Source organism: Bos javanicus, chromosome 20 (assembly GCF_032452875.1).
Source record: "Bos javanicus breed banteng chromosome 20, ARS-OSU_banteng_1.0, whole genome shotgun sequence".
NCBI lineage: Eukaryota > Metazoa > Chordata > Mammalia > Artiodactyla > Bovidae > Bos > Bos javanicus.
In genome coordinates, this window is record NC_083887.1 from 62,224,143 (window position 1) to 62,251,587 (window position 27,445).

Here is a 27,445-nt window from a genome sequence, read left to right on the forward strand (position 1 = left end):
TCTTGAGAAGCCACCTGAAAATGGTATTTTTGTTTTCTTTTTCTTCTTTAAATCTTAGCCCAAAGTGAGGGTGATCTCGAGGAGCAACACCCAAAGAAGAAACTAAATTGAGAACAGTTAGTCTGAGCCTTGGGCCCCCAAGAGGCAGGAAGTGACTTGGTGTCTCCTCTTCTTCTGATAAGAACACCAGTCGTGTTGGGCTTCCCTGGAGGCTCAGATGGTAAAGAATCTGCCTGCAATGCAGGAGACCTGGGTTCGATCCCTGGGTAGGGAAGATCCCCTGGAGAAGGAACGGCTACTCACTCCAGTATTCTGGCCTGGAGAATTCCACAGACAGAGGAGACTGGCAGGCTACAGTCCATGGGGTCGAAAAGAGTTGGACATGACCGAAGCGACTTTCACTCATGTTTAATTAGGCAACCTGCCCCCTCCACAACACACACACAGCCTCATTTAACTTAAGACCCCAGCTACAAGCTGGGTGCTCAGAAGCCAAACCTGTGGAGAAAGGGTGCAGTCAAAAGTGTCCAGCAGCACAGTGGGTTGGTGAGGAAGCTGGTGTGTTTCAGCCTGGCCTCCAGATGGAGAACTGAGTCTCCTTGAGAATTTGTAACTGCAGATCTGCCTGTACATGGGCAGTCTGTTCAGATTTACACTTTGGTCTTTCCTGTCCTGAGAAATCAGATGTAAAAAGGATTTTCTGCTGCCCTTACCCTTGGTTTGATAGAAGCATGCACAGCATCTCTCCAAGGGGTGCTGCCTAGACCACCCCTGGAGGATCCCCACAGACAGAGGCTCACTGAAGACGGTCCCCCTAAATGAGCCAGATTCAGGAAAACGAACAGTGGGGGTGAGACTCCTGATGATAAAATAGTTACGTAGGACTTCCCGGGTGGAACAGTGAATAGGAACCCACCTGCCAACGCAGGGGTCACTGGTTTGATCCCTGGTCCAGGAAGGTTCCACATTCTGTGGAGCGACTGAGCCTGTGCCCCACAACTTCCAAGCCGAGCTCTGGAGCCTGCGAAGAGCAACTCCTGAGCCCGTACTCCACATGAGAAGTCACCTCCGTGAGAAGCTTGTGAACCACAACTAGAGAGGTGCACAGCCCCAACTAGAGAAGCTTGTGAGCAGCAACTAAGACCCAGCACAACCAAAAGTTAAAACTAAAAAAATTAGGTATACAACCATAAGACAAGTATGCCTAGAATGATAAAATGTATAAAAGAATCAAAAACATGGGAAACAAGTAAAATACTCTCAAATAAAGACCAGATGAATTCGAGGGGGGAAACGCTCTAGAAATGAAAGGATAAAATGATTGGAATCAAAATCAGTCAGGATAATTATTCCTACTTCAAAAAATTTCAGGATAAAATCAGATTTTTGAGAGAATTACTGGACAGGATTATACTTCTTTCTTAACAAATGGAATATCCACACTGAAAAGAAGTGGTGGCGGCAGCAGGGAGAATCTCGTCCCAAACCTAGGCCAGCAGACGTGTCATTAAATGCAGTCTTTTATTTCTCGTGCCTCCGCTTTACCTTCCTCTGAGCGAGTGCCTCTGGGTACCAGTGGCCATGCTGCAGCCACCAGCAGCTTTCTGAGTTCTCCCAGGGAAATTGAAAACTAATAAACCTCAAGTGTATAAGCCTCAAGGTGTCTCACATTCTCCTTCCTGTTGGCAGCATCACAAAGAAAGCAGTCCTGAGCTGTCATCAGCAGGGTCCAACTTAAATTTGGCTGTACCAACTCAATGGACATGAGTTTGAGCAAACTTCAGGAGACAGTGAAGGACAGGGAAGCCTGGCATGCTGTAGTCCATGGGGTCACAAAGAGTCAGATGAGACTTAGCAACTGAACAGCAAGAACAACTTAATTTGAAACACTGGAAGAAGTGGCCTGACCAGCTGGCTGTACTTTGTGATCGAAGCAGGGCTGTGACAGAACATGGAGTGGCTGTCCTGGGGCAGAGGGGGAGGGGTGTGGGTAGGTTGGCGGGTGGGTAGTGCTGTGAGCCCCACATACTAACCCTGGACAGTGAGCTCAGTTAGCAAAGTCTGCTTTCCATTAAGTGCTGGGAAGCTGCCGTGCACCTCTGTCTTAGTCTGTTTGGGCTGCTACAACTGAATACCATCGACTGGTGGCTATAAACAAAGGACATTCTGGAGGCTGGAAGTCCAGGGTCAGGCCAACAGCAGATTCAATGTCTGGTGATGTCCTGGTTCACAGACAACTATATTCTCTGTCCTCCCTGGCAGAAAGGGTGAGGGAGCTCTCAGGGGTCTCTTTAGGAGCGCGCTAATCCTGTTCATGAGGGCTCCACCCTTATGACCTAAGTGAAAAGGAAGGAAAAAAGTGAAAGCCACTCACTCATGTCTGACTCTTTGCGACCCCATGGACTGTAGCCTGCCAGGCTCCTCTGTCCATGGAATTCTCCAGGCAAGAATGCTGGAGTGGGTAGCTGTTCTCTTCTCCAAGGGATCTTCCCAACTCAGGGACTGAATGGTCTCTTGCAACAAAGGTGGATTCTTTACCATCTGAACCACCAGGGAAGCCTGATGACCTAAGCACTTTCCAAAGCCCCACCTCCAAACAGCATCACTTTGGGAGTTAGGACTTACAGCTTCTCTTCTCATCTAAACTCCTCCAATTTAGGACGTGGCTCTTAACCCCTTTCTGGAGATGAAGCATTGAGACTTTGAGCAGCTGACTACTCTGAGAACATGTAGCTGAGGACATGGAGGGACCTGCTGACTCTAAAACACAACGCTGTCAACTGCTGTGTGACACTGGCTATTCATATAAGGCCAGCATTTCCAAACTTTATCCCGTGGAATACAGGAGTCCGAAAGGATGATAACCAGCATTACTGGGGAAGGAGGGACATTCTGTGGTCAAATACACTTGGGAAAGACTGCACACTCTGTGTGCCCACGTAAAGCTTACAGTGCATGCTAAAGGCAGAATATCTGTCTTGAGGAAACCCGCTTAGTTTGTTCAACCTAGCTCTTTCCACACTTACTAGATCCTAGAATCTCCATTATTATTGCTGCTTTTTCTCTTGCAAAACAGCATTAACGTATTAATTATTAAGGAGATACAAGTAAAATTATAATAAGATACCACACCTACTAGAACAACTATATTTACAAAGAAATGCAATAGCAAGTGTTGGTAAGCATGTGGAGAAATTGGAACCTCCACTGGTTGGAGTGTAAAACAGTGCCATGGCTTTGGAAAGCATTTGAAGATCTTTCAAGAGAGTGAATATGGGATTCCTATGTCACTCAACTATTCCACTCCTACATATGTACCAAGGAAATAAGGGTATAAGTCCGTGTGGCCACACAAAACTTGTGCATACACAGTCGTTCATAATGGCTTTATTCCCAGTAGCCAAAATGGAAAAAGCACACATGGCCATGCACAGATGAGTGCATCTTAAAATGTGGGCTGTCCATGCAGTGGTGTATTATTCAGCCGTGAAAAAGAATGAAGGGACTTCCCTGTCGGTCCAGCGGTTGGGACTTTATCTTCTAAATTCAGGATGTGTGGGTTCCATCCCTGGTTGGGGAACTGGGATCCCACATTTCTCGAGGTCAAAAGGCCAAGAGAGAACCAAGACAGTGTTGTAACAAATCCAATACAAACTTTGAAAATGGTCCACATCCAAAAAAAAAAAATCTTTACAAGAAAAAAGGAAGGAAGTCCTGACACATGCTACAACATGGGTAAACCTTGGAAGCATGATGTTAAGAGAAAAATCTTGTCACCAAAGGCAGCGTATTTTACGAATCCATTTGTCAGATGTCCGGAATAGGCCAGTGCAGGTGACTGGTTGCTAGGAACTGAGGGGAGAGGAGGGGTTGGAGAGGGACCCTTGATGGGTTTCTGTTGAGGGTGATGATATTGTCTGACAATGATTGTGGCCACAGTGGTGTGACTCTGAATATACACAAAACTGCTGAACTGTACACTCTAACTAGGGGGACCACATCGTATGTGAATTATATGTCAATAAGGCTGTTTTTTAAAAACGAACTTAACTTCTGCCAACCCCAGGGTTTCACAGCACAGTCTGGGAAAGGCCGTAACCAGAGCGGGCTTTGTGCTGTGACATGGCCGATGTCCTGTGTCGCCTGTGGCTGTATCCCCATCAGAGCACCATCGGCATTTGAGAGAATGTCACAGGCAGGGATGGAGTGGCCGCTGCTGCCTCACAAAACCGTACAAAACCTAAAAGCCGGCGGCCGCTTTCTCCACGTGGTTTGTACTCTGGTACCACCGCTGCTCTTACCAACTTGAAAGGAGACCAGACACACAGATGAGCCTTGGAAAGTTTCTAAGTGGCTCCAGAGCATGAGACAGTGTTGAGCATCCTGTCATACTAAATCTCCCACAACAGTACTGGGGCTTCAACACGGTTCAGTCCCTGGGTCAGGAGGATCCCCTGGAGAAGGAAATGGCAACCCACTCCAGTATTCTTGCCTGGACAATCCCATGGACAGAGGAGCCTGGTGAGCTACAGTCCATGGAACTGCAAAGAGTCAGCTGTGACTTAGTGACTCAAGAACTGCAATAATAGCACTATTCTCCATGATTAATAGCTGTCACTGCCCGCTGGCCTGGACTTGGGGCCACAGGACAGCCACACACCTTTGAGTAGCTCCCCTGCCATCTGGTGGTTGCATGTCCACACTGATCACACACCTTCGTCTTCATTTCAGTGAAAGCTGGTGGGATGCGAATTGTGCAGAAACACCCGCATTCTGGAGACACCAAAGAAGAGAAGGACAAGGACGACCAGGAGTGGGAAAGCCCCAGGTAGGAAAGTTCTGGATTCACAAGTCACCCTTATTCGGTTAAACATTAACGTTTGTTCTCTGCTGCTTGCTTCTGATAAACCCTGAGCTCCTGGGGCCCTGTGCTGTGAGCTTTTCCTCTCCTGCTCAGTGAGGAGGGGGTTCTGTCCCCCAGACAGAGGAGAAACAGGACAGCTGGAGCACGCCTTCTTCTCTTGCCCCGAATAAATCTAAGTGGATTCATCCGTCTTTGGGCAGAAGCCCTCCACCACCACATTGAAATCACCCACAGACCTTTGAAAATGCTGTTCTGGTTGAGTCTCTGGGCTGTCAGGGCAGAGAACCACTGATTTAAATAGTGTTCACAAGCGTTAGAGCTTTGCCAGTTTCAGCCAAACCTTGAATCATTGAGGCCACACCCTGATGAGTAACTGAGTACCCTTAAATGACATCTTTGCCCCCAGATCCCTGGGTCCCCAACAGCTCACCTTCCTGCAACACCACCATCTCTGTTTACACCTGCTTTCCTTGCAGGTTCTGATGTCAAGTTTGGTCCAAAGACCTTGTTACAAGCCCATCTCCTTCCACCTGTAACACACAGCCACGCGCCACCAGTCCCCACCTGTCTGAGCGTGTCCCCAGAAAGGGAAGTGAACACTAAGCTTTGCACCATGTAACTCATCTCCAGCCGCGTCTCAGCCAGAGGAAAAGGAAGTGTGGAGAGCAGCCAGCCCATCTTTGTGCATTTCATTCCAAAAGTCCTAAATAGCAGGTGGAATGCTCCCCAGGTTACCCATGGGAGACTGAAGTCCGCAGAGGCCAGTGCTTGCCACACTGAGTAGGAATGAACCCCAAGCCCAGGGTCCCGAGCAGACCAGGCTTCCAAAAGAATAGCTCCTGACAGCAGGCACCCTCCGAGAAGGACGTGCATGGGTTTGGTGACCCCACATATCTGCTTATGTATATGCTGTGCCATTGGGTATTTTCTGGAAAACGTTGAGTGTCACTTAGGGCGGTCCCTGGAGGGGAGGACAAAATCTGGGGAGAAGTTTCTGAGTGATTATTGCCCATTTTAAGTCATGAGATATCAGCACCAGGAAAATCAGCTCAAGTTCTGGTTTTTTAAAAGAAGAAGGTGGTTTAAAGAAAAGTCTCGAATTTTCTTCCACTAACTATTTTCACAGATTTGTGTTTGGAACATAACCACATCACGAATTCTCCTACAGGTCCACGGTCCTGTATCTGAAAACCGTGGGGCCTAATTTATATCATAATTCAGAAATTCTAATGTTTTGGGAGAGGAAGCAGGTTTTAGCAGAAAAAGACCATATGCATTTCATACAGTACCCATTGTGGGGTCTCGAGCAGCCTGTTGGAATCTGTGTATGATGTTTATACCAGCTGAGATGCATTTTAAAGATTTACAGACTTGGACCAGTTCAGGGTAAGTTTTGCCTGCATAAAAGAGTTAGAACGTTAGGTGTTGAGAACATTCTTGGACTTGGAACCGAGGATAAAAACATGTGACCTGTAGCATTCTTCCACTAGAAACCTGGAATGTCATTTCCCTTCAAATCCACGGGTTCCTTAAGAAGGAAGAGAGAGGATGAAACAGAGAGCTGTATCTGGGGGGGTGGGGGGGGGCGGGAATCCTGGGAAATTAATGAAATATGCTTTTCTGCATGTTTAAGTGGAATAAGGGACAAATAGCTACTTCTGTGTGTAACACAGTGTCAATACAGTGACAGCTGATCATTTCTTATCGTGTTTAGAAATAACGACAGAACAGCCCATTCATTTTCTATTGATTTTTTTTTTCTCTTGAGATGAAATACAGCATTTATGGAAGATGCACAATGTGAATAAATGTTCCAGAGGGTGAATGATTGCAAGAGAAAGGAGGGGGATACCCAGCACCCTAGGTTTTAGTCTCTTACCCACCATGAAGGCTGGTTTGCTCTGGAACCAGGTACTTTTGAATCAGGCTGACTGCAGGGCGGGGTTTGCACATGAGCCAGGGTATGTTTGTTCCCTGCAGTCACACTGTTGCGCCATGTTCCTGGTCCGGCTGATGGCTCTTGTCCTCTGGACAATGGCTTCTCTCCTCGCTGCTGTGGGTTAAACCCCCCACACACCGTTGACAGAGGCGAGGAAGCCTCTGTAGACGCTGCAGCTCTCGACATATGTTGCCAATACAACATCCAAACTCCCCGCACCAGACCTGGTATTCTGTGTAACAGTCCACTTCCACCACCACGCAGCCTCCGTTTTTCTAGGGCGCTGATTGAATAATTTAGTTAATAGCGATCACTGATGGTATTACAGAGTGCAGGGAACCTAGCCCAGTTCTAACGGGGGCTCTGCCCATGTTGATTCATTTGATCCTTGCAACTACTCTATTCTCATCCCCCTTTGGGAGTTGGCTTTTCATTATTATCCCCATTCTGGATTACTACTCCCACTTCAATCACTCAGAGAGATTAAGTGACTTTTGCAAAGTCACAGCAAGTAAGGGGCAGAGCCATCATCCCAGACTGGAAGCTGGGTTCAGAGCCCCCTACTCTTAGCCCCTGGACTATGTGTACCAACTGAGTGTCTGTTTTGTGCTGAGCACTTAGTAAGTGCTCCCCATTGGGTTTAATGTTCACACCACCTAAAAGCTGCCCATTACACAGATGAAGAAACGAGGCTTAGTGAGCTTATCTGACCCAGTCAGTGGGTCAGATTAGGCCAGGATTCAGCCCTAACTCTGTCTTGACTTGGAATCCCGTGTCCCTCGTGTCATCGTGAAGTCGCTCAGTCGTGTCCAACTCTTTGCGACCCCATGGACTATAGCCTGCCAGGCTCCTCTATCCATAGAGTTCTCCAGGCAAGAATGCTGGAGTGGGTTGCCATTCCCTTCTCCAGGGGATTTTCCCAACCCAGGGATCAAACCCAGGTCTCCTGTATTGCAGGTGGATTCTTTACCATCTGAGCCACCAGGGAAGTCCTAGATCTCTCTATAAGATAAACACTGATTCTGGGCTTGCCCACAACCTTTCCTATATTCCTCAAGCCCACAGTCCCACCCATGCAACCTCACCAAAGTAGATGGCCTAATTACAGCTTGTAACAAGCTTTTGGGACACTGGGCTGGTTTTTCTTTACATATGGAAAGGCCATAGTTATTTCCAGAAATTAGTCAGACATGTAATGTTTTACATTAATTTCTTTTGGAAATGTCATGGCATGTGACTTCAAACTTCACATTACCCTCATCCTAAAGTTTTCTATTTTACCATGTTTTGAGCCAAGCGCTCTCCAGATATGAAAATAAGTGCATAAGCTCAGACGCCAGTTTCCTCCTTGGGTCTGCGTTTGCAAAACTCTCTGCTTTCCTTCCTAGATATTTAAAGCTGGCTTTGCGTTTACTGATTCATCTCTGGTGGCTTCCTTTCCCAATCAGAAAATCAAATACTGCTTGCAGAGAAAATGAACAACTGGAGCATTAAAGAGGTTGTTGTATGACCCCAAAAAACCTCAAAGCCCTCTTACTTGTACTTTTCTTTTGCAAATCTTTATGTTACCCTTTGTCCCCTTAGTCCTATCATTTTTCATATATTAAAAAGATAATTCCTTATACCACCAAATTGTTTTAAAATGCTATTAAAAAAAAATAATGTAGCAGAAATTTGAAAATGTTTTCCAAACATTCCCATCAGGCTGAATTCTAGTTACCTGCGGCCCTTTGTATCCAAGACGAGTAAGAGGTTTCATTGTTGTGAGCTCATACTTTCCTGAGTGGGTGCAAGACTCGATCTCAGAACTGACCCAATCAAGGAAAGCTGTGATTGTTTTCTCAAATCTGTCTGCTGAGCATATTAAGTCAAAATGTCCAGTTTCATTATGTAACAGAGAAACTGCAGACATAGAATGGACTTCAGGGGTCATTAGCACCCACTAACATACAGGGTAGTGGCGAGCATGCGCTGAGGCCCGAGCGTGAATCGAGCTGGGTAGAAAGTATTTTAAAAGGTAGGCGGCAAGAGGAGTAAAGTAGAAGTGGAAGGGTTAGGTGTGGACTGGGGGTGGATTGGGAAGGGCTAGAAGGAGTGAGGTAGGGGAAGGGGAAGGGTCAGGAAGGAACAGCCCTTCCTGAGCTCCACAGTTTGTACAGGACTGACTTAGGGCTGTGATGCTGTTTCATGTTCACATACCTCCCCCATCAAAATAAGCAAACAATTCCAATCTTCCAGGATGTGGGAAACACCCAAGATGGAATACACACAGTAACAGATGGCCCTAAGTGTAACACAAATGCTTAGTGTTATCGACTGCAAGGAGTACAGTGGAAAAAAATGACCTAACCTAAGTAACTTCAGGAAACGTTATTTTGACTGGATACTATAAGGCTAAAGACAAAAAAAATGCAAAAAAAGAAATGCATAACTGCTGCACTCCGATTAGTCAGTGCTTCATACAGGACTTTGGGTCAGTGATTCTGAAATTGCTTTATGTGTGCACCAAGACTGAACAAGATAAATATGTTGTGACTGATGAAGAGTCAAGTTTCTCACGGTCAGAAAAAGGGGAAGACTAAGATAACTGTAATATTTAATTAGAATTAGAGGTATTAGTATGAACTCAGGCTTCCCTGGTGGTCCAGATGGGAAAGAATCTGCCTGCAATGCAAGAGACACAGGTTCCATCCCTGGGTCAGGAAGATCCCCTGGAGAAGGTAATGGCTAACCACTCCAGTATTCTCGCTTGGAGAATCCCATGGACAGACCAGTATTCTTGCCTAGAGAATCCCACGGACAGAGGAGCCTGGAGGGCTACAGGCCATAGGGTCACAAAGAGTTGGACACGACTGAGAGACTAACACTTTACTTCAGTATGAACTCATAGCTTAACTGGATGAATAGATGGACGGATGGATGGACAGTAGGCATAGATGCGAACATACATATGTAAATAAACATACATGGAAGAGATACATACATCCGAGCTGTGTTCACTGACAGGGCATTAAAGAACTGTCACCACATAGCCATGAGCACCCTCTAGGGCCAGGATCTTGGTTTCCAAACACCATTCCCCAGTCAAGGGTATTTTGGCTGCTGCTGCTGCTAAGTCGCTTCAGTCGTATCCAACTCTGTGTGACCCCATAGACGGCAGCCCACCAAGCTACCCCATCCCTGGGATTCTCCAGGCAAGAACACCAGAGTGGGTTACCATTTCCTTCTCCAATGCATGAAAGTGAAAAGTGAAAGAGAAGTCACTCAGTTGCGTCTGACTCTTTGCGACCTGTGGACTGCAGCCCACCAGGCTTCCCCGTCCATGGGATTTTCCAGGCAAGAGTACCAGAGTGGGGTGCCATCGCCCTCTCTGAGGGTATTTTGGAGAAGTGGTTCATTCCAGAACCAGGGCTGGAAAAGTACCAGATGAGCCTGGCACAGCTTGTAGTGCCATAACACAAGGAAGTGTTCCCAAAAGGATGGGGACATGTCAGAACAACACAGAAACCAACCAGAAGGCGCACCTAATGGCAAAGCTGGAATAATTTGTGATAACTTAAATAATGATAGTATTAGATTATAACCCCTAGAGTAAAATAGATATCCATGAGTCCATACTGATATAAATAATTGAATACATAGATGAGAAGGGGCAGCTCTTCTTTATAGAAGAATTCCAATGAATAAATGTGTAAACTAGAATATTACCAATAGGCAAACACCGCAGTAATTGTTGTCGGCAGGATACACTGAGGGATGCTACAATTAGAGGGCAAAAACTCAAGGAGAAATGGGCTATTTGCACAGTCTGTTTCCCCTAATATACTTATTAATTGCTAAGCAAGGAATTTACATGGAGACCACGAAATTACAGTAGAAGACACTCATTTACAGTAGAAGACCTGAAATAAGAAGGCAGAGAGTTGCTCAGTGTTATGTGGCAGCCTGGATGGGAGGGAGGGAAGTTTGAGGGGAGAGTAGACACATGTATATTATGGCTGAATCCCTTCGCTCTTCACCTGAAACTATCACAACTTTGTTTGTTAATTGGCTGTCAGTTCAGTTCATTCACTCAGTCCTGTCCACCTCTTTGTGACTCCATGGACTACAACACACCAGGCTTCCCTGTCCATCACCAACTCCTGGAGTTTACTCAAACTCAAGTCCATCAAGTGGGTGATGCCATCCAACCATCTCATCCTCGGTTGTCCCCTTCTCCTCCTGCCTTCAATCTTTCCCAGCATCAGGGTCTTTTCCAAGGAGTTAGCTCTTCGCATCAAATGGCCAAAGTATTGAAGCTTCAGCATCAGCCCTTCCAATGAATATTCAGGACTGATTTCCTTTAGGATTTGATCTCCTTGCAGTCCAAGGAACTCTCAAGGGTGTTCTCCAACACCACAGTTCAAAAGCATCGATTCTTCAGCTATACCCCAATACAAAATTAAAAGTTTTTTTAAAAAGGTAGGGGGAGCAGAGAGTCATCCCGTTGGACCTCAGATGGAACTTGCATATCCATGACGTTCCTTGTTGTTGCTCTGTGTCTGTGAATGACCGTGAAAGTGCTGTATTTGTTTCACAACAAGCTTTCACCTGTTGTTCTTCACCGTCACTGATAACTCCAGCCTGAAACAGTTGTTACTAGATGTAGGCTGAGTTACCATGGGGCTGCTGTAACAAATGCCACAAACTGGGCAGCTTAAAATAGCTGTATTGTCTCACAGATCTGGAAGCTGGAACTCCAAGATCCAGGTTTCCTCAGGGTTGGTTCCTTTGCTGGCCATCTTTGGCTTATAGATACATCACTTTTTTTTGTCTATGCTGTGCAGTACTCAGGCTCTTGGTTCCCCAGAGAATGAACCTCCTGAACTGGGAGCTCAGAGTCTTAACCACGGGACCACCAGGGGAGTCCTAGATACATCACCTTGATCTCTGTCCTCATGTGGCCTTCTCCCTGTGTCGTCTCACCTTCCCTCTGTGTGTGTCTCTCTCCCGTTTTGTAAGGACATCATGCATGCATGCTAAGTTGCTTCAGTTGTTTCCAACTCTTTGCACCCTATGGATGGTAGCCGCCAAGCTCCTCTGTCCATGGGATTCTCCAGGCAAGAATACTAGAGTGGGTTGCCATTTCCTCCTCCAGAAGATCTTCCCGACCCAGGGACTGAACCCGCATCTCTTCTATCTCCTGCATTGGCAGGGGGTTCTTTACCACTGGCGCCTCCTGCAAAGCCCCACTCATATTCGATTAGGACCCACCCTAAAAGCTTCATTTGAACTCATTTACTTCTCTGAGACCCTGTTTCCATAAAAGGTTAAATTCTGAGGTCCTGAGGGTAAGAGCTTCCCATAGTTGGGGGTGGGGAACGAATCAATCTCTAGTAGATGCCAAATGATAATCTGTGGCCATTATTAATGATTCTTTCAGTTAAAGTTAATTCTTAAGTAAAAAATGGAAAATTGAAAACATTGAGGTTAAGAGATAGTACACCCTATACGCCTGAGAATTTTTATCTTTAAGCCATTATCTTCATGTTTGGACTTGAATGAGGCTTGTGAGCCAATTTCAGCATCATCCTTACTTTGCAATAGGATCATCTTTTATATCCAGGCTAGTCGTCAGCTATCTTTTAGAAACATTGTAACCCTTTCCCCATAATGTGTGGAGTTGCCAGTGGACTAGGAGTGCTGAGTGCCAGCCATCCACTCCTGTGCTGTGTGGGTGCCCCGGTTAGCAGGCAGGACCCATGACATGGCAGCCAACCCCTGCCCTCAGCCACAGGAAGAGTCTTAATGAGGTGGGGTGTTGAATAACAGGGGATGTCCTTGTGATGGAGTAACGGGTTATCAACTGCTTGTGGACTGAGATGCCACCTCCAGGGAAGAGCCTTCTTGAAGGTACAGCAAGATCCTCCAGATAGAAGGCACATGAGGCACGTTGTCATGGCAGCAGGAAATAGCGATGGACGGTCCTGTCTGCCTTGATGGGGACACGGGGAGAGTCTCGTTGCTGTTGGGCAGCTCTGTCAGGTTTGCCCGGGAGTCTCAATGGTCAGTGGTTCTGTGTCTGTAGGCCACCTGGGCATGGATGAAGTGGTACAGTTTGTATGCTGACCAGCGAGCTGTGAAAGTCATTGTTTTGCCTGGAGCTGCTTGGGCTGCAGAAGGTTAACAGAGCTCATGCAGGTGCCCGGGTCCCCACATGGCAGCCCGGGTCAGTGGGTAGCACGGGAGAACCTGCCAAGGGGTAGGGAGCATCTGTCTGCATCACGGAGTCTGCAGCCCCTCCTCAAGGCAGCCCTCCTGTCCCCATCACTCTGCAAAGGCTCAGGTACACCTGCTGGCATTTCCACCTGGGTTATAGTAGGACCTTCTCACCAGGCAGCCTGCCTCCCCTCAAAGAAGCAGTGAAGTCATTTCCTTAGGGCTTCCAGAATAAAGTGCTACAGACCCAGGATTGTCTCACAGTCCTGGGGGTCGAGACATTTGAGATCAAGGTGTTAGCAGGCCCGTGCTCTCTCGGAAAGCAGTAGGGGAGGATCTGTTTCAGTCCCCCTCCTGGTTCCTGGGCTGAGGCAGGAGAACTCTAGTGTTCACACGGCTGTCTCACTGTGTGTGTCGGGGGCCTGTTTCCCTTGTTCATAAGGATGCCAGTCATATTGCATCAGGGCCCACCCTAATGACCTCATCTTAACTAATTCTTGTTTAGTTGCTAAGTCGTGTCCAACTCTATGTGACCCCATGGACTGCAGCACACTGGGCTCCTCTGTCCTCCACCATCACCCAGAGTCTGCTCAAATTCATGTCCATTGAGTCAGTGATACCATCTAACTATCTCATCCTCTGCCACCCCATCTCCTTTTGCCTTCAATCTTTCCCAGCATCAGGGTCTTTTCCAATGAGTCGGTTCTTCGAATCAGGTGGCCAAAGTATTGGAGCTTCAGCTTCAACATCAGTCCTTCCAATGACTATTCGGGACTGATTTCCTTTAGGATTGACTGGTTGGATCTCCTTATAGTCCCAGGGACTCTCAAGAGTCTTCTCCAATACCACAGTTCAAAAACATCAGTCCTTCAGCACTCAGACTTCTTTATGGTCCAACTCACATCTGTGCATGACTCCTGGAAAATCATAGCTTTGACTAGTTGGACCTTTGTCTGCAAAGTTATGTCTCTGCTTTTTAATATGCTGTCTGGGTTTGTCATAGCTTTTCTTCCAAGGAGCAAGCGTCTTTTAGTTTCATGGCTGTAGTCACCATCTGCAGTGATTTTTGGTGTTCAAGAAAGTAAAATCTGTCACTGCTTCCATTAACTATGCAACAAGTTTATTTTCAAATAAGGCCACGTGCTTAGCTACTGGAGGTTAGGACTTTAACATAAGAAGCAGGGGAAGCAGAGGGACACACAATTCAACTGTTAACAAGCTTCAGCACCTCATGGCATGAGGCACCGGTTGGCAGTGCCCAGCTTCCGTGACATCCCACAGCAACAGCAGCACAATAACTTAGGAGCTATGAGGCCCACACGGCAAATGGCTCCTGCTTCTGTGCGAGCATGTACAGTTGCCTAGGCGGAGCACTGCAGCAGTCTGCCCCTCCCATCCCGGTGGGTACCCTCTATCAGGGGAGTGACTGTGCACCCCCCAAATTAATTTTTTTAATTTTTTAAAAAAGTATTTATTTTACTCATTTCCTCGGTTGCACTGGGTCTTAATTGCGGCACGCGGGATCTTTGATTTTCACTGAGGTATGCAAAGTCTTTTAGTTGTAACATGTGGAATCTTTAGTTGTGGCATGTGGGATCTAATTCCCTGGCCAGTGATCGAACCCGGGCCCCCTGCATTAAGAGCTCGGAGTCTTAGCCACTGGGTCACCAGGGAAGTCCCCCCATCAATTTAAAAATTGCTGTTTGCCTGCACCCCCATATTTGTATATTCATTTTTAAATTATGCTCTGCATATTTTGCTACTGTTATATACATTGTAAAATGTATACAAAATGAATATTAATGTATGAGATCAAGGTGAAATAAGCAATGTTTTAAATGTCCTGCCAACCATTATGACTTTTTATTGTCATTAGCTCATATCTCAAGGTCCAAATACCCTTGAGGTAGTGTTTCTCATTAATGATTCAGGATGTAAATCTAAATTTCTAATGTCCTTCCTGGTGACTTCAGGTTTTGTGGGAAAGGATGGCTTCCTGTCAAGTCTAATTAGATCTTCAGTGTTTGTAATGTGGTTCGTGAAAGACTTGTACCAGGGCAAGAAGCTTGAGCTTGTCTCTTTTTTATTGTGCGTATCTTGGTGGTAACCTCAGCCTCTGGAGGGTTCTTTCTGCAGTAGTTTTTGAAGCCACATGTTCATTTTGTTATGTGTGTGCTAAGTCGCTCAGTCGTGTCCTACTCTTTGTGACCCCATGGACTGTAGCCCGCCAGACTTCTCTGTCCATGGTTTTCTCCAGGCAAGAATACTGGAGTGGGTTGCCGTGCTCTCCTCTAGGGGATCTTCCCGACCCAGGGATCGAACCCTAGTCTCTTACGTCTCCTGCATTGGCAGGCATGTTCTTTACCACTAGCGCCACCTGGGAAACCCCCTCATCTTGTCACAGTTAGTTTAAATTCATTCATTGTATATTTGAGCACAGTTCTAGGTTCTTGAAATGTATCAAAGGTAGAACTAGAGAATTTACTTAGCCCACTAACCAGACAGTGTCATGCGTATGTTGTCAGACACAGGAAGCCAAGGAAGGGGCACCGGGCCCTGCGGGTGGTGACCCTGCTGCTCCACCCGGAGCCCCAAGGACCAGGAGGCCAGGTGGGGGACAGTCAGCCACAGACGGGCAAAATGGTCCCTGTGAGTAAACAGCGCTGATGCTTAGTTGATTGTGTTTGAGGTTTTTTTAGATAGAGGATAGATGTAAATAAAATAATTTGCACGTTTATCCTTTTCCTTGACTGTGCTGTGGCCTTCTAGAGACAAGGACTGCCTTCATCATTGACTTATGGGTGGGGGCTCTGACAGGAGTTCCCTGGTTGTATGCGTGTCCTCAGTCACAAAGTCACATCCGACTGTGCAACCCCATGGACTGTGGCCCAGCAGGCTCCTCTGTCCATGGGATTCTCCAGGCAAGAATAGTGGAGTGTGTTGCCATGCCCTCCTCCAGGGGATCTTCCTACCCAGGCTTCCCATGTCTCCCGCTGAGCAGGAAGATTCTTTACCCCCATGACACCGGGGAAGCCCCTCTCTGGTTGTATGTAGTTCCATGTCTTCCAAAACCCATGGCTACATGTATTTTAGGATGATCGGGAGGAGCACAACGAGGTACATTAAGAAGTTTTGTCCAGAATTGCTCAATGAATACAGAGCCACTGGTGTGGGATGCAGAATACTTTGTGTCCCAGGAGTCGTGGGCAGTGGTGTCATCAGGAACTCAAGAGTCTGAGCTCCCCTTAGATGGGCCCTGAGGCAGGCTGGGGTCTGGTGGGTGGTGAATCAGAACCTCACCATGCAGTGGAGTGAGGAAGCATGTGGGCATCCCTGCGTCAGGGGAGCCTGGCTGGACCCTGCCGGGGTGAGGCTGAGAAGGGATGTGCGACAGGCTCCACTGTCCTCCGGCACCTGGCGCTACTGGTCATGGGCTTGGAGGCAGTATTTAGCCAGTATCTGGTTCCGTAAGGGATGCAGAAACGATGTGTGATTGATGCGCTCTGAGCATCCGCTTCCCTCCCTTCACAGTCCCCCAGCCTCCTGACCAGACCTCCACGCTGCCCTCCGCCTTTCATCAGATGGAAGTAGGGGAGAAAGGAGATGGAGCTATCGGCTTCCGTCTCCAGACACAGCCCTGTGCATCTGCACCGGAGCCAGCCTCTTGGAATGGATAATTCTTTTGTTTTTATGGTGCTCCTCAGAGGGTTGCAATATTTATCAAGAGCATTTCCTTATTACATAAACATAGGAACTGAATTTAAATCAACTCTCCAGTGGCTGGATTTTACAGAATGCAATATGTAATAATAACGACATAGAATAATGCTACCTAGAAAAATAACTACATAGAAACAAGAGCCCTTTATTGAGTTTATTACATTACAATGACTATGCCTGAAATTTTTAAGCCCTCTATTTAAATAAACTCTATTTTTAAAAAAAAAGAATGAATGAGGAAAACAAAAATAAACTCTGTTGACTTCAACTGGGTCAGAATGCACAGCACTCAGAAAATGCTTAGTGAATCAGTAATAATGAGCTTAGCATTTGATTCTTTAAAGGTAAATAGTTAATTAACTTAGTAACTTGGTTACCTCTTATTTTCCAGCGGGTGAAAGAGGTGAGCCAGGTAAGGTCGGTGTTAAGGAAGAAAATTCTTCCTCCTTCTGGGGTATTCCATTGAGCACTCAGCTCTCTCTAGGGAGAGATTGACTTTGATTTCTGGTTGTGTACATCTTGTAGGGGAAGATATACTCATTAATGTGCGCCAGAGTCATGAGGATGGCATTATACTCAAGAAATTCTTATAGAATCGTTGGATTAGAGCTGGACACACCTGAGAGGTCACCTAATCCAGATTCTCCAGGGGGAGCTCCTGACAGATAAGATGCCAGATTTTATTAAGGACCTAGAAAGGTCAGATACCAGAAGCAAAACATCTATTGGGAAGAGATCCACAGAGATTTTTATGTTAAGAAGAAGCCCTTGCCCACGTATGGGTATATACGCAAAAGTATTGAAAACAGCGTCTCCAAGAGTTATCTGCATACCCGTGGCAGCATTATTAACAATAACCAAGAGGTGGAGGCAGCATAAATGTCCATCAGGGATGACTAGGTAGCCAGCATGTGGTGTAGACATACAGCGGAATACGAGGCAGCCTTAGGAAAGCAGGAAATCCCGTCACAATGCCACAGCATGGATCAACCTGTGTCAAGTGAAATAGGCTGCCCAGGTGCTCGGTGGTAGAGAATCTGCCTGCAAAACAGGAGACGTGGGTTCGATCCCTGAGTCAGGAAGATCCCCTGGAGAAGGAAAAGGCAACCCACTCCAGTATTCTTGCCTGGGAAATCCCACAGACAGAGGAGCCTGGCAGGCTACAGTCCATGCGGTCGAAAAGAGTCAGACATGACTGAGCAACTGAACAATAAAAACAAGTGGAATAAGCCACTCACAAAAGGACAGATATTACACAGTTCTACTTACGAGCTGGTTGGTGTGCTGGTAGGGGTGGTTGGCTTCTTTCCCGGCACTTCAGGTGAGCACAGCCCCACAGGGGAGCATCCCAGAACGTTCGAGAAGAGTATGTCCTTGGCACCCCCAAGAATTTGTCCAAAAGTTGGACCGCCACCACGAACTTTTTATTCTGGCTAACTCTGAACTTGTGTAAGTCAGGACTAAAGATGAAAAGTGGGGGAGCAAAGATTCCAAATGGCATCTGTTGCTCCTTTTGTAGCTGATTCCCTCAGTGTGATGGTGGTGAAATTTAGAGCGTCTTCAGCCAGGCTGACTAAATTTAGAGAAGTAATTGCTGTTTACCCTTCTGGGGACATCGTGGGAGGCCTGAGAATGAAAGGATGGAAAGCCAAGATGACAGAGTAGAGACAGCCAAGTTCTGGTTTGGGTGCCCGTTTTCAAAGATGACAGTGGAGTATAATCTTTAAGTTTGATTATAGGGGGGCTAACTGGTTTCCTTGTCTTTAACAACATTCCTTCCTACAGAATAGCTGGACCTTTGCTGCTGAAGTTCACTTTATGACACAGAGATTCAGTAGAAAGCGGACCAGATGCAGTCATTTTTTGACAGTTTTGAAATCTACACTTTTTGCGGAGAAAGTACCATTGATACTCTGCACTACTGGATAAGTTCTGGGAGTTGAGAGAAAAGCTAAGATGGTTAACATGTGAGTGTAGTTACTGAACCTGCTGTTCAGTTAACAATGAAGAGTTGATACTCTGAGCCTGGGAACATATATGAAATTTTGACAGGTAGGGAGAGACTGCAGCTGCCAGGGAACAGCATTAAGGGGCTTTTGCGGACAGGTTGGGTGAGCGATGCTCCTGCTGGAGTGTGAGCTGGGCGGGGTCTCCCTGCCGCCTCCTCCTCCCCATGCCCTCCTCTCCTCACTCACACCATGCCTGAGGTCTCCACGTACAGGTGTTTCTCTCCCAGCAGCTGCAGCGGGTCGTGACCAAAAACACCTACCGTCAGGCAGGATATGCTCCTCCTGGCCCTCGGTTCATTTGAACCTGGGACTTTGATGATATCCATTCACTTGGACTTACTGGCGGGTCACCTGTCTGAAGAACATTCACAGAACAGTGAGTATAGATCGGTAGCACTACTTTAACTTCTTGCACCCAGAATCTACCACTCTGTACATCTATTTATATTTCATTTCCCTGAAGCTCTGAAAAATAAGGCCAAAGGAAAGGAGTGCTGGTCCATCAAAGGTACCCAGTGTTGTCTTTCTTGCCTGCCCCTTGGGCTGTCTAAACCTTTTCCCCAGCATTTTAAGTAACTCCATACTTACATTTTTTTCTTTTTTAATAGCTGCTGCTGCTGCTGCTGCTGCTAAGTCACTTAGCAGCAAGTGGAGAAGGAAATGGCAACCCACTCCGTGTTCTTGCCTGGAGAATCCCAGGGATGGCGGAGCCTGGTGGGCTGCCGTCTATGGGGTCGCACAGAGTCGGACACGACTGAAGTGACTTAGCAGCAGCTGCTAAGTGATGCAACCCAGTGATGATTAAAAGCCAAACATGGACTGCAAAAATGAATGGGGAGAATATTGATAGTAAAACTCTCAGAGTCCCAAGGAATTAAAAAGAACATGAATAAACAATTCATAAAACAATAGAAATTTGTCAACAAATATTACTAGTAAACAAATAAAATTAAAAGTAAACAAATAAAAAAATAAGACTTCACTTTCTGGTGTCTAAAAAAGTGAACTAAAAATATCCTAATGTTATATGTAATTGTCTATTAAATCTCTATTATATAGAGATTGGATATCTCAATCCTAAAAAATGTTTTAAATTGCCTACAGATTTGAACACATCATTTTCTTCCACCAAACCCTGATCCCCTCCAGGTTTTCCACTCTTATTATCTTTTCCCAGCTTTAATGAGATATTACTGACATATACATAAATTCAAGGTGTGCAGCATGATTTGATAGGTATATACATTGTGAAGTGACCACCACAATAAGGTTAGTTAACACCTCCACCCCCTCAAGATAATTAACATTTTTAGTGATGATAAGATTTAAGATCTACTCTCTTAATACAGTATTAAGTTATATAATAGTATATGTGTGTGTATATGTGCTGTTCTCAGTCATGTCCAACTCTTTTGTGACCCCATGGACTATAACCCGCCAGGCTCCTCTGTCCATGGGATTCTCCAGGCAAGAATACTGGAGTGGGTTGCTATGCCCTCCTCCAGGGGATTTTCCCAACCCAGGGATCAAATGCAAGTCCCCTGCATGGCAGGCAGATTCTTTACTGCTTAGCCATCAGGAAGCTATAAATACATACATACATACATATATATATACACACACACATATATATGCATACATACATATATATATGACTATATATATATATTGGAGAAGGCAATGGCACCCCACTCCAGTACTTCTGCCTGGAAAATCCCATGGACGGAGGAGCCTGATAGGCTGCAGTCCATAGGGTCGCTCAGAGTCGGACAGGACTGAGTGGCTTCACTTTCACTTTTCACTTTCATGCATTGGAGAAAGAAATGGCAACCCACTCCAGTGTTTTTGTCTGGAGAATCCCGGGGATGGTGGAGCCTGGTGGGCTGCCATCTATGGGGTCACACAGAGTCAGACACGACTGAAGCGACTTAGCAGCAGCATGTATATATATGACATCTGTAACTGACAGCTCCCCGTTTCCCCCACACTGGCTGGCTGGCAGGTAAAGTAAAACCCAGATCCTTTACAGGTTGCAGTTTAACAGGTGGGGTGGAGGTAGGAGGTGTGGACAGCGTGGGACTTGCCCAGTGGTGCTCAGCCAAGCAGCAGTGCTCCTCAGGAGCGGACAGAGCCTCTCAGGTTTCAGAGAATTTATGAATCACCTCGGAATGCCATGGGCTGGCGGGGGCAGGGGGTGTGGTGCGTGGGCCTGAGGTTCCGGGAGGGTGGCATGGTGCTGCCTCCTCCCACCACACTTAGAGTAGTCAGACCCCATCCCTGTCTGTCTGATGAAGTCTATGTGCCTGTCAGAAGTGTATCAACACTACGCCAAAGGTTGCATATCCAGTCGTATCTGACTGTTTGTGACCCCATGGACTGTAGCCCGCTAGGCTCCTCTGTCCATGGGATTTCCCGGGTAAGAATACTGGAGTGTGTTGCCATTTCCCCCTCCAGGGGATCCTCCCCACCCAGGGATCCAATCCACAACTCCTGCATTGGCAGGAGGGCTCTTTACTGAGGGTTCTCACCTGAGAAGCCCATGTTTTATAAAAGGTAGAGAATGTTATATGAACAATTTACCTTTTGGCTGTTCATAAGTAGTTATAACTTCCTAATTGGTCACCGTATTTATAAGTCCTGCAAAGAGAAGGAGGCAGACACTCTGAGAACTGTCCAGAGAGCAGGACTGAACCCTGTTTCTATGGGACTTGAATCTATTGAGAAAGCATCTATCACTCAGCTGGGTGCGTTTATGACTATGTCTCATCTTAATCAGGCCTCAGGGAATAAGTTTAGAAGATGGTCCCTGCTATCAAACAACCAATTCAACATCATTCAGAAAGTCTGATAGTCAAATAATGATAAATACCGGCCGCTCTTAAACTAGTGCTTTATATACTTAGTCTTATTTTGTCCTCCCAACCTACAGGAAAGGTGGACGTTTATTTTATGAATGAGGAAATTTGCTCAGAAAGGCTAATGATGTGCCCAAGGTCATTCTGATAGAAACTGACAGAAGTAGCATTTGAACCCAAACCTACGATTCCAAAGACTCACGCTGCTATATTTAAAGTGGACCATCAAGGACCAGCTGTACAGCGCAGGGAACTCCGCTCACTATTATATAACAACCTAAATGGGAAAAGAACTTGAACAAGAAGAGATACGTGTATATGTATGACTGAATCATTTTGCTGTACACCTGAAATTAACACAACATTGTAAGTCAACTATACACACATATAAAATAAAAAGTTTTTTTAAATATCCTTTACTATTACATTAAAAGAAAAATCAAAACCCACAACAAAGACTTGCTATTTTTCTGCCCAGCCCTTGTCTTCTGGCAACTGGCCCTCTTTTCACAAGGAGTTGGAGAGCAATTATTGAAAAGAGAGCCTGGGACTTCCCAGGCAGTCCAGTGGTTAAGACCCTGTGTTTTCATCACGGGGGGCATGGGTTCAACCCCTGGTTGGACGAGACTGGGTCCAGCACTATCTGAGAAGCCATAGATTCAAGGTTTCCAAAGTCAGCTGCAAAGAGAGGAAACCAGACCGAAGTACAAATGAGAGGAAGTTGGCGTCAAGGTAAAACCAGTGACTCACGGTTCCTAAATTCGTTATGACTTTAGGTGGAAAAAAGAAATAATGGCCTAAATGGGAAGGGTGGTGCCACAGGGACCCAGAACAAATACTGTTACAGAATGGGAGAGGCTGTTTTCATTTTGCCAGAGCTTCTGAATGTGATTATAGGTAGAAACAGATGCAAACCGCTGCCACCCTCTGCACGGCTGAGCCTGTGGGGTGGATTTCTACGAGAAATCTTTTTTTGCATTTGTGGAGTCAGAGGGGAGCCTGAAGTGGAGTGAGGCTTAGGCCAGCAAGTGTCAGTTGACACCCACCTCTCCTCCTGGGAAGGGGAAGGAATCCCACCCTGAGTATCTCTGGACACTCAGAGCCTGTGGCTTTGTGTCCAGATGGCTGTCATCCTGAATGAGAAGCGCTGAACACCCAGGTGTGGGGCCGAGCACGAGGGCTTCTTAGGGAGACCCAGAACCAGAGCAGAGAAATAGTCCCCTGGAAACCGGCTCAGGCCTTTCATCTGTTGGTTTATCTGTTGGTCTTCTCGGTTTCCTTTTTAAATCTCGACCACCCTTAAGACCGTGCAGTCAAGTCACTTGGGTACCCGTCATCCTCAAGGATCAGGTTTCCACGTTTTCCTGAAATGTGCCTACAGCATGTTGGCTGGGGAGGTGGAAATGGGGGCAGGTGGGGGACATTGGCGGCTCCCTGTGTCCTGGCCTGTGGCCCCTGGGTGGTCCCAGGTAGAATGCTGGCCTTTGGGGCCTATCTCCTCATCTGTAGCACAAGGTTTGTAGACCAATCTGTTTCTCTTTCTGGACTTTTGTAGTGAAACGGGAGGAGGCAGTGAATCTCTGCAAGCTTTGAGGAGAGAGAACTAACAACACAGCATGAATTAACATCAGTCTCTGGTTGTTATGGAGATACTTCCACGTTCTAGAATTCCAATACACGTGGGAGGAGATGAGAAAACAGAATTCTGTCCTCCAGAAACTTGGGGAGATGGCTTAGTCCTCACTGAGGTCCTCTGCATTCCCCTGTGGGTAGAGTAGTTCCTGGGTGCTCCTGTGTGCTCAGTCGCTTAGTTGTGTCTGACTGTATGTGACCCCATGGACTGTAGCCCATCAGGCTCCTCTGTCCTTGAAATTCTCCAAGTAAGAATGCTGGAGTGGGTTGCCATTTCCTCCTCCAAGGAATCTTCCCAACCCAGTTCTTGGGTAGGTATTTATAAACCATTTCAGGCTTAAACAGGATGAGAGGTGCTGTGCTCTTAAATCTTTTTAAGTTTTTACTAAAAATTATTGTAAGACAGTTTTAGGGTAGCACAGGGAAATGGGCTGCCTGTGTTCAACAGCTCATTAAACAAATCTCTCAGGTTTACTTTTGTGCTATATGTGTCTTTCTGCCCCTGAACGATGCCGCATCTGTATTTCGGCATTTCTTCAATAATCTTCCAAATGGATGGCTGGCAGATGCGCTCGGATGGCAGCCAGGCCCCTTCAGATGCAGGTCAAGATGGATAAGCATCCTTTTCACACATCCTTAGGAGCCCCAGCAACACTGCACTGTGATGACTCCGCAATATAATGAGGAGGAAGATGTTATTGTTCAGTTGCTCAGTAGTGTCTGACTCTTTTCGATCCCATGGACTGCAGCACGCCAGGCTTCCTTGTCCTCCACTATCTCCCAGAGTTCACTCAAACTCATGTCCATTGAGTCAGTGATGCCATCCAGCCATCTCATCCTCTGTCACTCCCTTCTCCTCCTGCCTTCAATCTTTCCCAGCATCAGGGTCTTTTCCAGTGAGTTGGCTCTTCACATCAGGTGGCCCAAGTTTGGAGCTTCAGCTTCAGCATCAGTCCTTCCAGTGAATATTCAGGATGGAGTTGCTTTAGGACTGACTGGTAGAAGATGGTGACATATAGTAAAATGTAGAGCCAACTCAGACCAAGACTTCTAATGAGACAGGCGCTTGCTTTCACACATTCCTTCTTTTACTTCGGACCCAGAGTCTGCAATACAGTCTCTCCTTGAAAAGCACTCTTAACAGTTGTTTCTATAAGCACCTCTATTTCTCATCTGTTATTTCTCCCCAAATGTCCCAAGGACATGGGCTTACCAATAAACATTATGCTGCTCCAGAGGAGCTTAGTATTGTTTCTAGGGTTCGTAGCCACATAATTGTTCTCATGGGGTATCAAGGTAGAAGGATCCAGCTGGAAGACCTGAGTTGGGCCAGTTGTACCACTACCTAGTTGAGGGATCTTGCACAACTCAAATGATGTTTATAGGATAGGAGACACATAGGCTTCCCAGATGGTGCTAGTGATAAAGAATCCGCCTGTCGATGCAGGAGACATGAGAGATGTGGGTTAAATCCCTGAGTCTGGAAGATTGCCTGGAGGAGGAAATGGCAACCCACTCCAGTATTCTTTCCCGGAGAATCCCGTAGACAGATAAGCCTGGTGGGCTACAGTCCACGGGGTCACAAAGAGTCAGACACAACTGAGTGACTGAGCACAGGAGATGTGTATATAAGGGATTAAATTAATTGCCTTTTTTTTTACATTCTTATTTGTTATCTAATAAGCTATTAATGTATCTTCTCTTTCCTATCAGCTTAAGAGTTTATTGTCATAAATACTGTTTCAGATGAGAGAAATGGTTCGCTGGTTTTCTTTTGTAAACTGCTTGCTCTTTAGGCTTCTCTGGTGGCTCAAAGAATCTTCCTGCAATGCGGGAGACCTGGGTTCAATCCCTGAGTTGGGAAGATCCACTGGAGGAAGGGCATGGCAACTCACTCCAGTATTCTTGCCTGGAGAATCCCCATGGACAGAGGAGCCTGGTGGGCTACAATCCATGGGACTGCAAAGAGTCGGACACTACTGAGCAACGAAGCACGTGATAGCAGGAAGGAAGTGAGGCGGCAGAGGAGTGAGGCATGTCTGACTATATTTCTTAGGCTTGGCCATTTCATCAAGGGGCATGATTCTGAAGGACGGCTGACCTTCTGACGGCCAGGACTCTGCGGCTGCAGCTGCCAGGGGCTAGAAGACATGTAAAGAGCATTTCTCAGTACATTGAACACCGAATGTCTCGCTGTGCAGCTTTGGTGATTGATATTTGGTTCTGTGGTCTCATTCCTAACTGAATCCCTTAAAGGGAGGTCGGGAATAGTGATTTCCAGAAAGAGTCAGCGTGAGGGCCCGTTGCTGGGTGGTGGGTGTGAGCTGAGAGGCATCACTGTCAGGGGACAAGTGTCTTCATTTAGACCCTGATATATTTCCCTTGGGCTTCCCAGGTGGCGTTAGTGGTAAAGAACCCGCCTGCCAATAAGAGACAGTGTTCAATCCCTGGGTCCCCTGGGTCCGGAAGATCCCCTGGAGGAGGGCATGGCAACCCACTCTGGTATTCTTGCCTGGAGAATCCCATAGACAGAGGAGCTGGGCGGGCAATAGTCCATGGGGTCACAAAGAGTTGGACACGACTGAAGCGACTTAGCACACATATTTCCCCTAAACCGTTCTCCTTAGGGGGACCAGGGCATCTGCTCTCGGGGGCAGGGGACCCACACACCGGGTTTAATCGGCAGCTGCTTGTCGGAGGGGAGGAGATGGAATGAGGTGGCTGCCCGTGGATGTCTAGTCCAAAGGGCGTTTACCTGGCACCATTGATGGGTTCCTGCAAGGTTCATCGTTAATCAGGTTCCCCAACCAAATGCTCTTCCTTCCTGACTTGCTGTCAGAGTTTATTCAGCCTTGCTTTCCCACTGATTCTCCAGCGGTGGCACTCAGTCTCTGCCTGTCCTCCTCACATCCTGAAAACTGTAAATGATCAGTGAGCAACCCTGGGACACGCGCTTCCTAAAATCGTCCACAGCTGTCAGAGGAGGGGGCTGCACGGCCGCCAGCCGGCGCCCATTTCTAGTGCTCTGGGAATTAGAATCAAGGCCCCGGCTGATCCTTGCGTCTCTGCTGGAGAAATTAGAAATGGTGTTCACCTCTGCCGAATACCAGGCGTGCCATATCATCAAGAGGCTTCTTGTCAGGTCCAATTTGGGATCATCAAATTAATTGTTGCATGTGACAAGCTGACATGCAAAGAAAGTGATAAATGCTTCGGTGCAGCCTCCCGGTGAAAATTCCACGGTGAGCTTTCGTGGCCCCAGGGCACGGATGATGGACAAGGCAGGAGAGCTCCCGTCCTGCTCAGCTGCCCAGCTCTTTCCACAGCATGGGAGAAACAGCCCCGTTTGCCTGGAAACCTGCACTAACCCCCTCCTTTCCTGACAGTTGTGTGACTCCTTCACTTCTGTCTTGCTTCCTCCCCAGATAAACTCTTGTGAATTGCTTTTCAAGTAAAGAATCCGCCTACAAGGCAGGAAACCTGGGTTCAACTAGCTCAGAAAGGTCCCCTGGAGAAGGAAATGGCAACCCACTCCACTATTCTTGCCTGGGAAATCCCATGGACAGAGGAGCCTGGCGGGCTACAGTTCATGGGGTTGCAAAGAGTCCTATACGGCTGAGCAACTAACACTTTCACTTTCCTCCCCAGATAAACTTGTGAATTGCTTTCCAGGGGACACCTTTGCTGCTGCTGCTGCTGCTGCTGCTAAGTCGTGTCGGTCGTGTCCGACTCTGTTCGACCCCATAGACGGCAGCCCACCAGGCTCCTCTGTCCCTGGGCTTCTCCAGGCAAGAACACTGGAGTAGGTTGCCATTTCCTTCTCCAATGCATGAAAGTGAAAAGTGAAAGTGAAGTCACTCAGTTGTGTCTGACTCTTAGCGACCCCATGGACTGCAGCCCACCAGGCTCCTCCCTCCATGGGATTTCCCAGGCAAGAGTACTGGAGTGGGGTGCTATTGCCTTCTCCGAGGGGACCCCATTACCCCCTAGAAATAACCAAGCAACCATTTCATAGGGGCCTTTGCTGGGGTCTCAGGAACTGCTAGTTAAATGGCCTAAGGGACAGGGAGATCACTATCTGAGTTTTTTTGTTGCTCTGGGAACCACACTGTTGGCTGCTGCCGAAGTCCTGTGGGGAGAGGACGCCGGGCACGGCCATTAGACTCAGCTTGTCCAAGTGTCACCTGGAGGGGCCAGGAGTGTCAGCAGCCCATGTGCTGGGAGGTGA

General features: G+C 47.0%; 1 protein-coding gene across 1 annotated transcript in view; it reads left to right on the plus strand.

The window, feature by feature from the left end:
- DAP (death associated protein) overlaps positions 1 to 27,445 on the plus strand; it is a 68,063-nt gene that overhangs the window by 10,635 nt on the left and 29,983 nt on the right. The window contains exon 2 of the mRNA XM_061393868.1: positions 4,732 to 4,828. Coding sequence (XP_061249852.1) covers positions 4,732 to 4,828 — 97 coding nt within the window. The remainder of the gene's footprint in view (positions 1 to 4,731; positions 4,829 to 27,445) is intronic.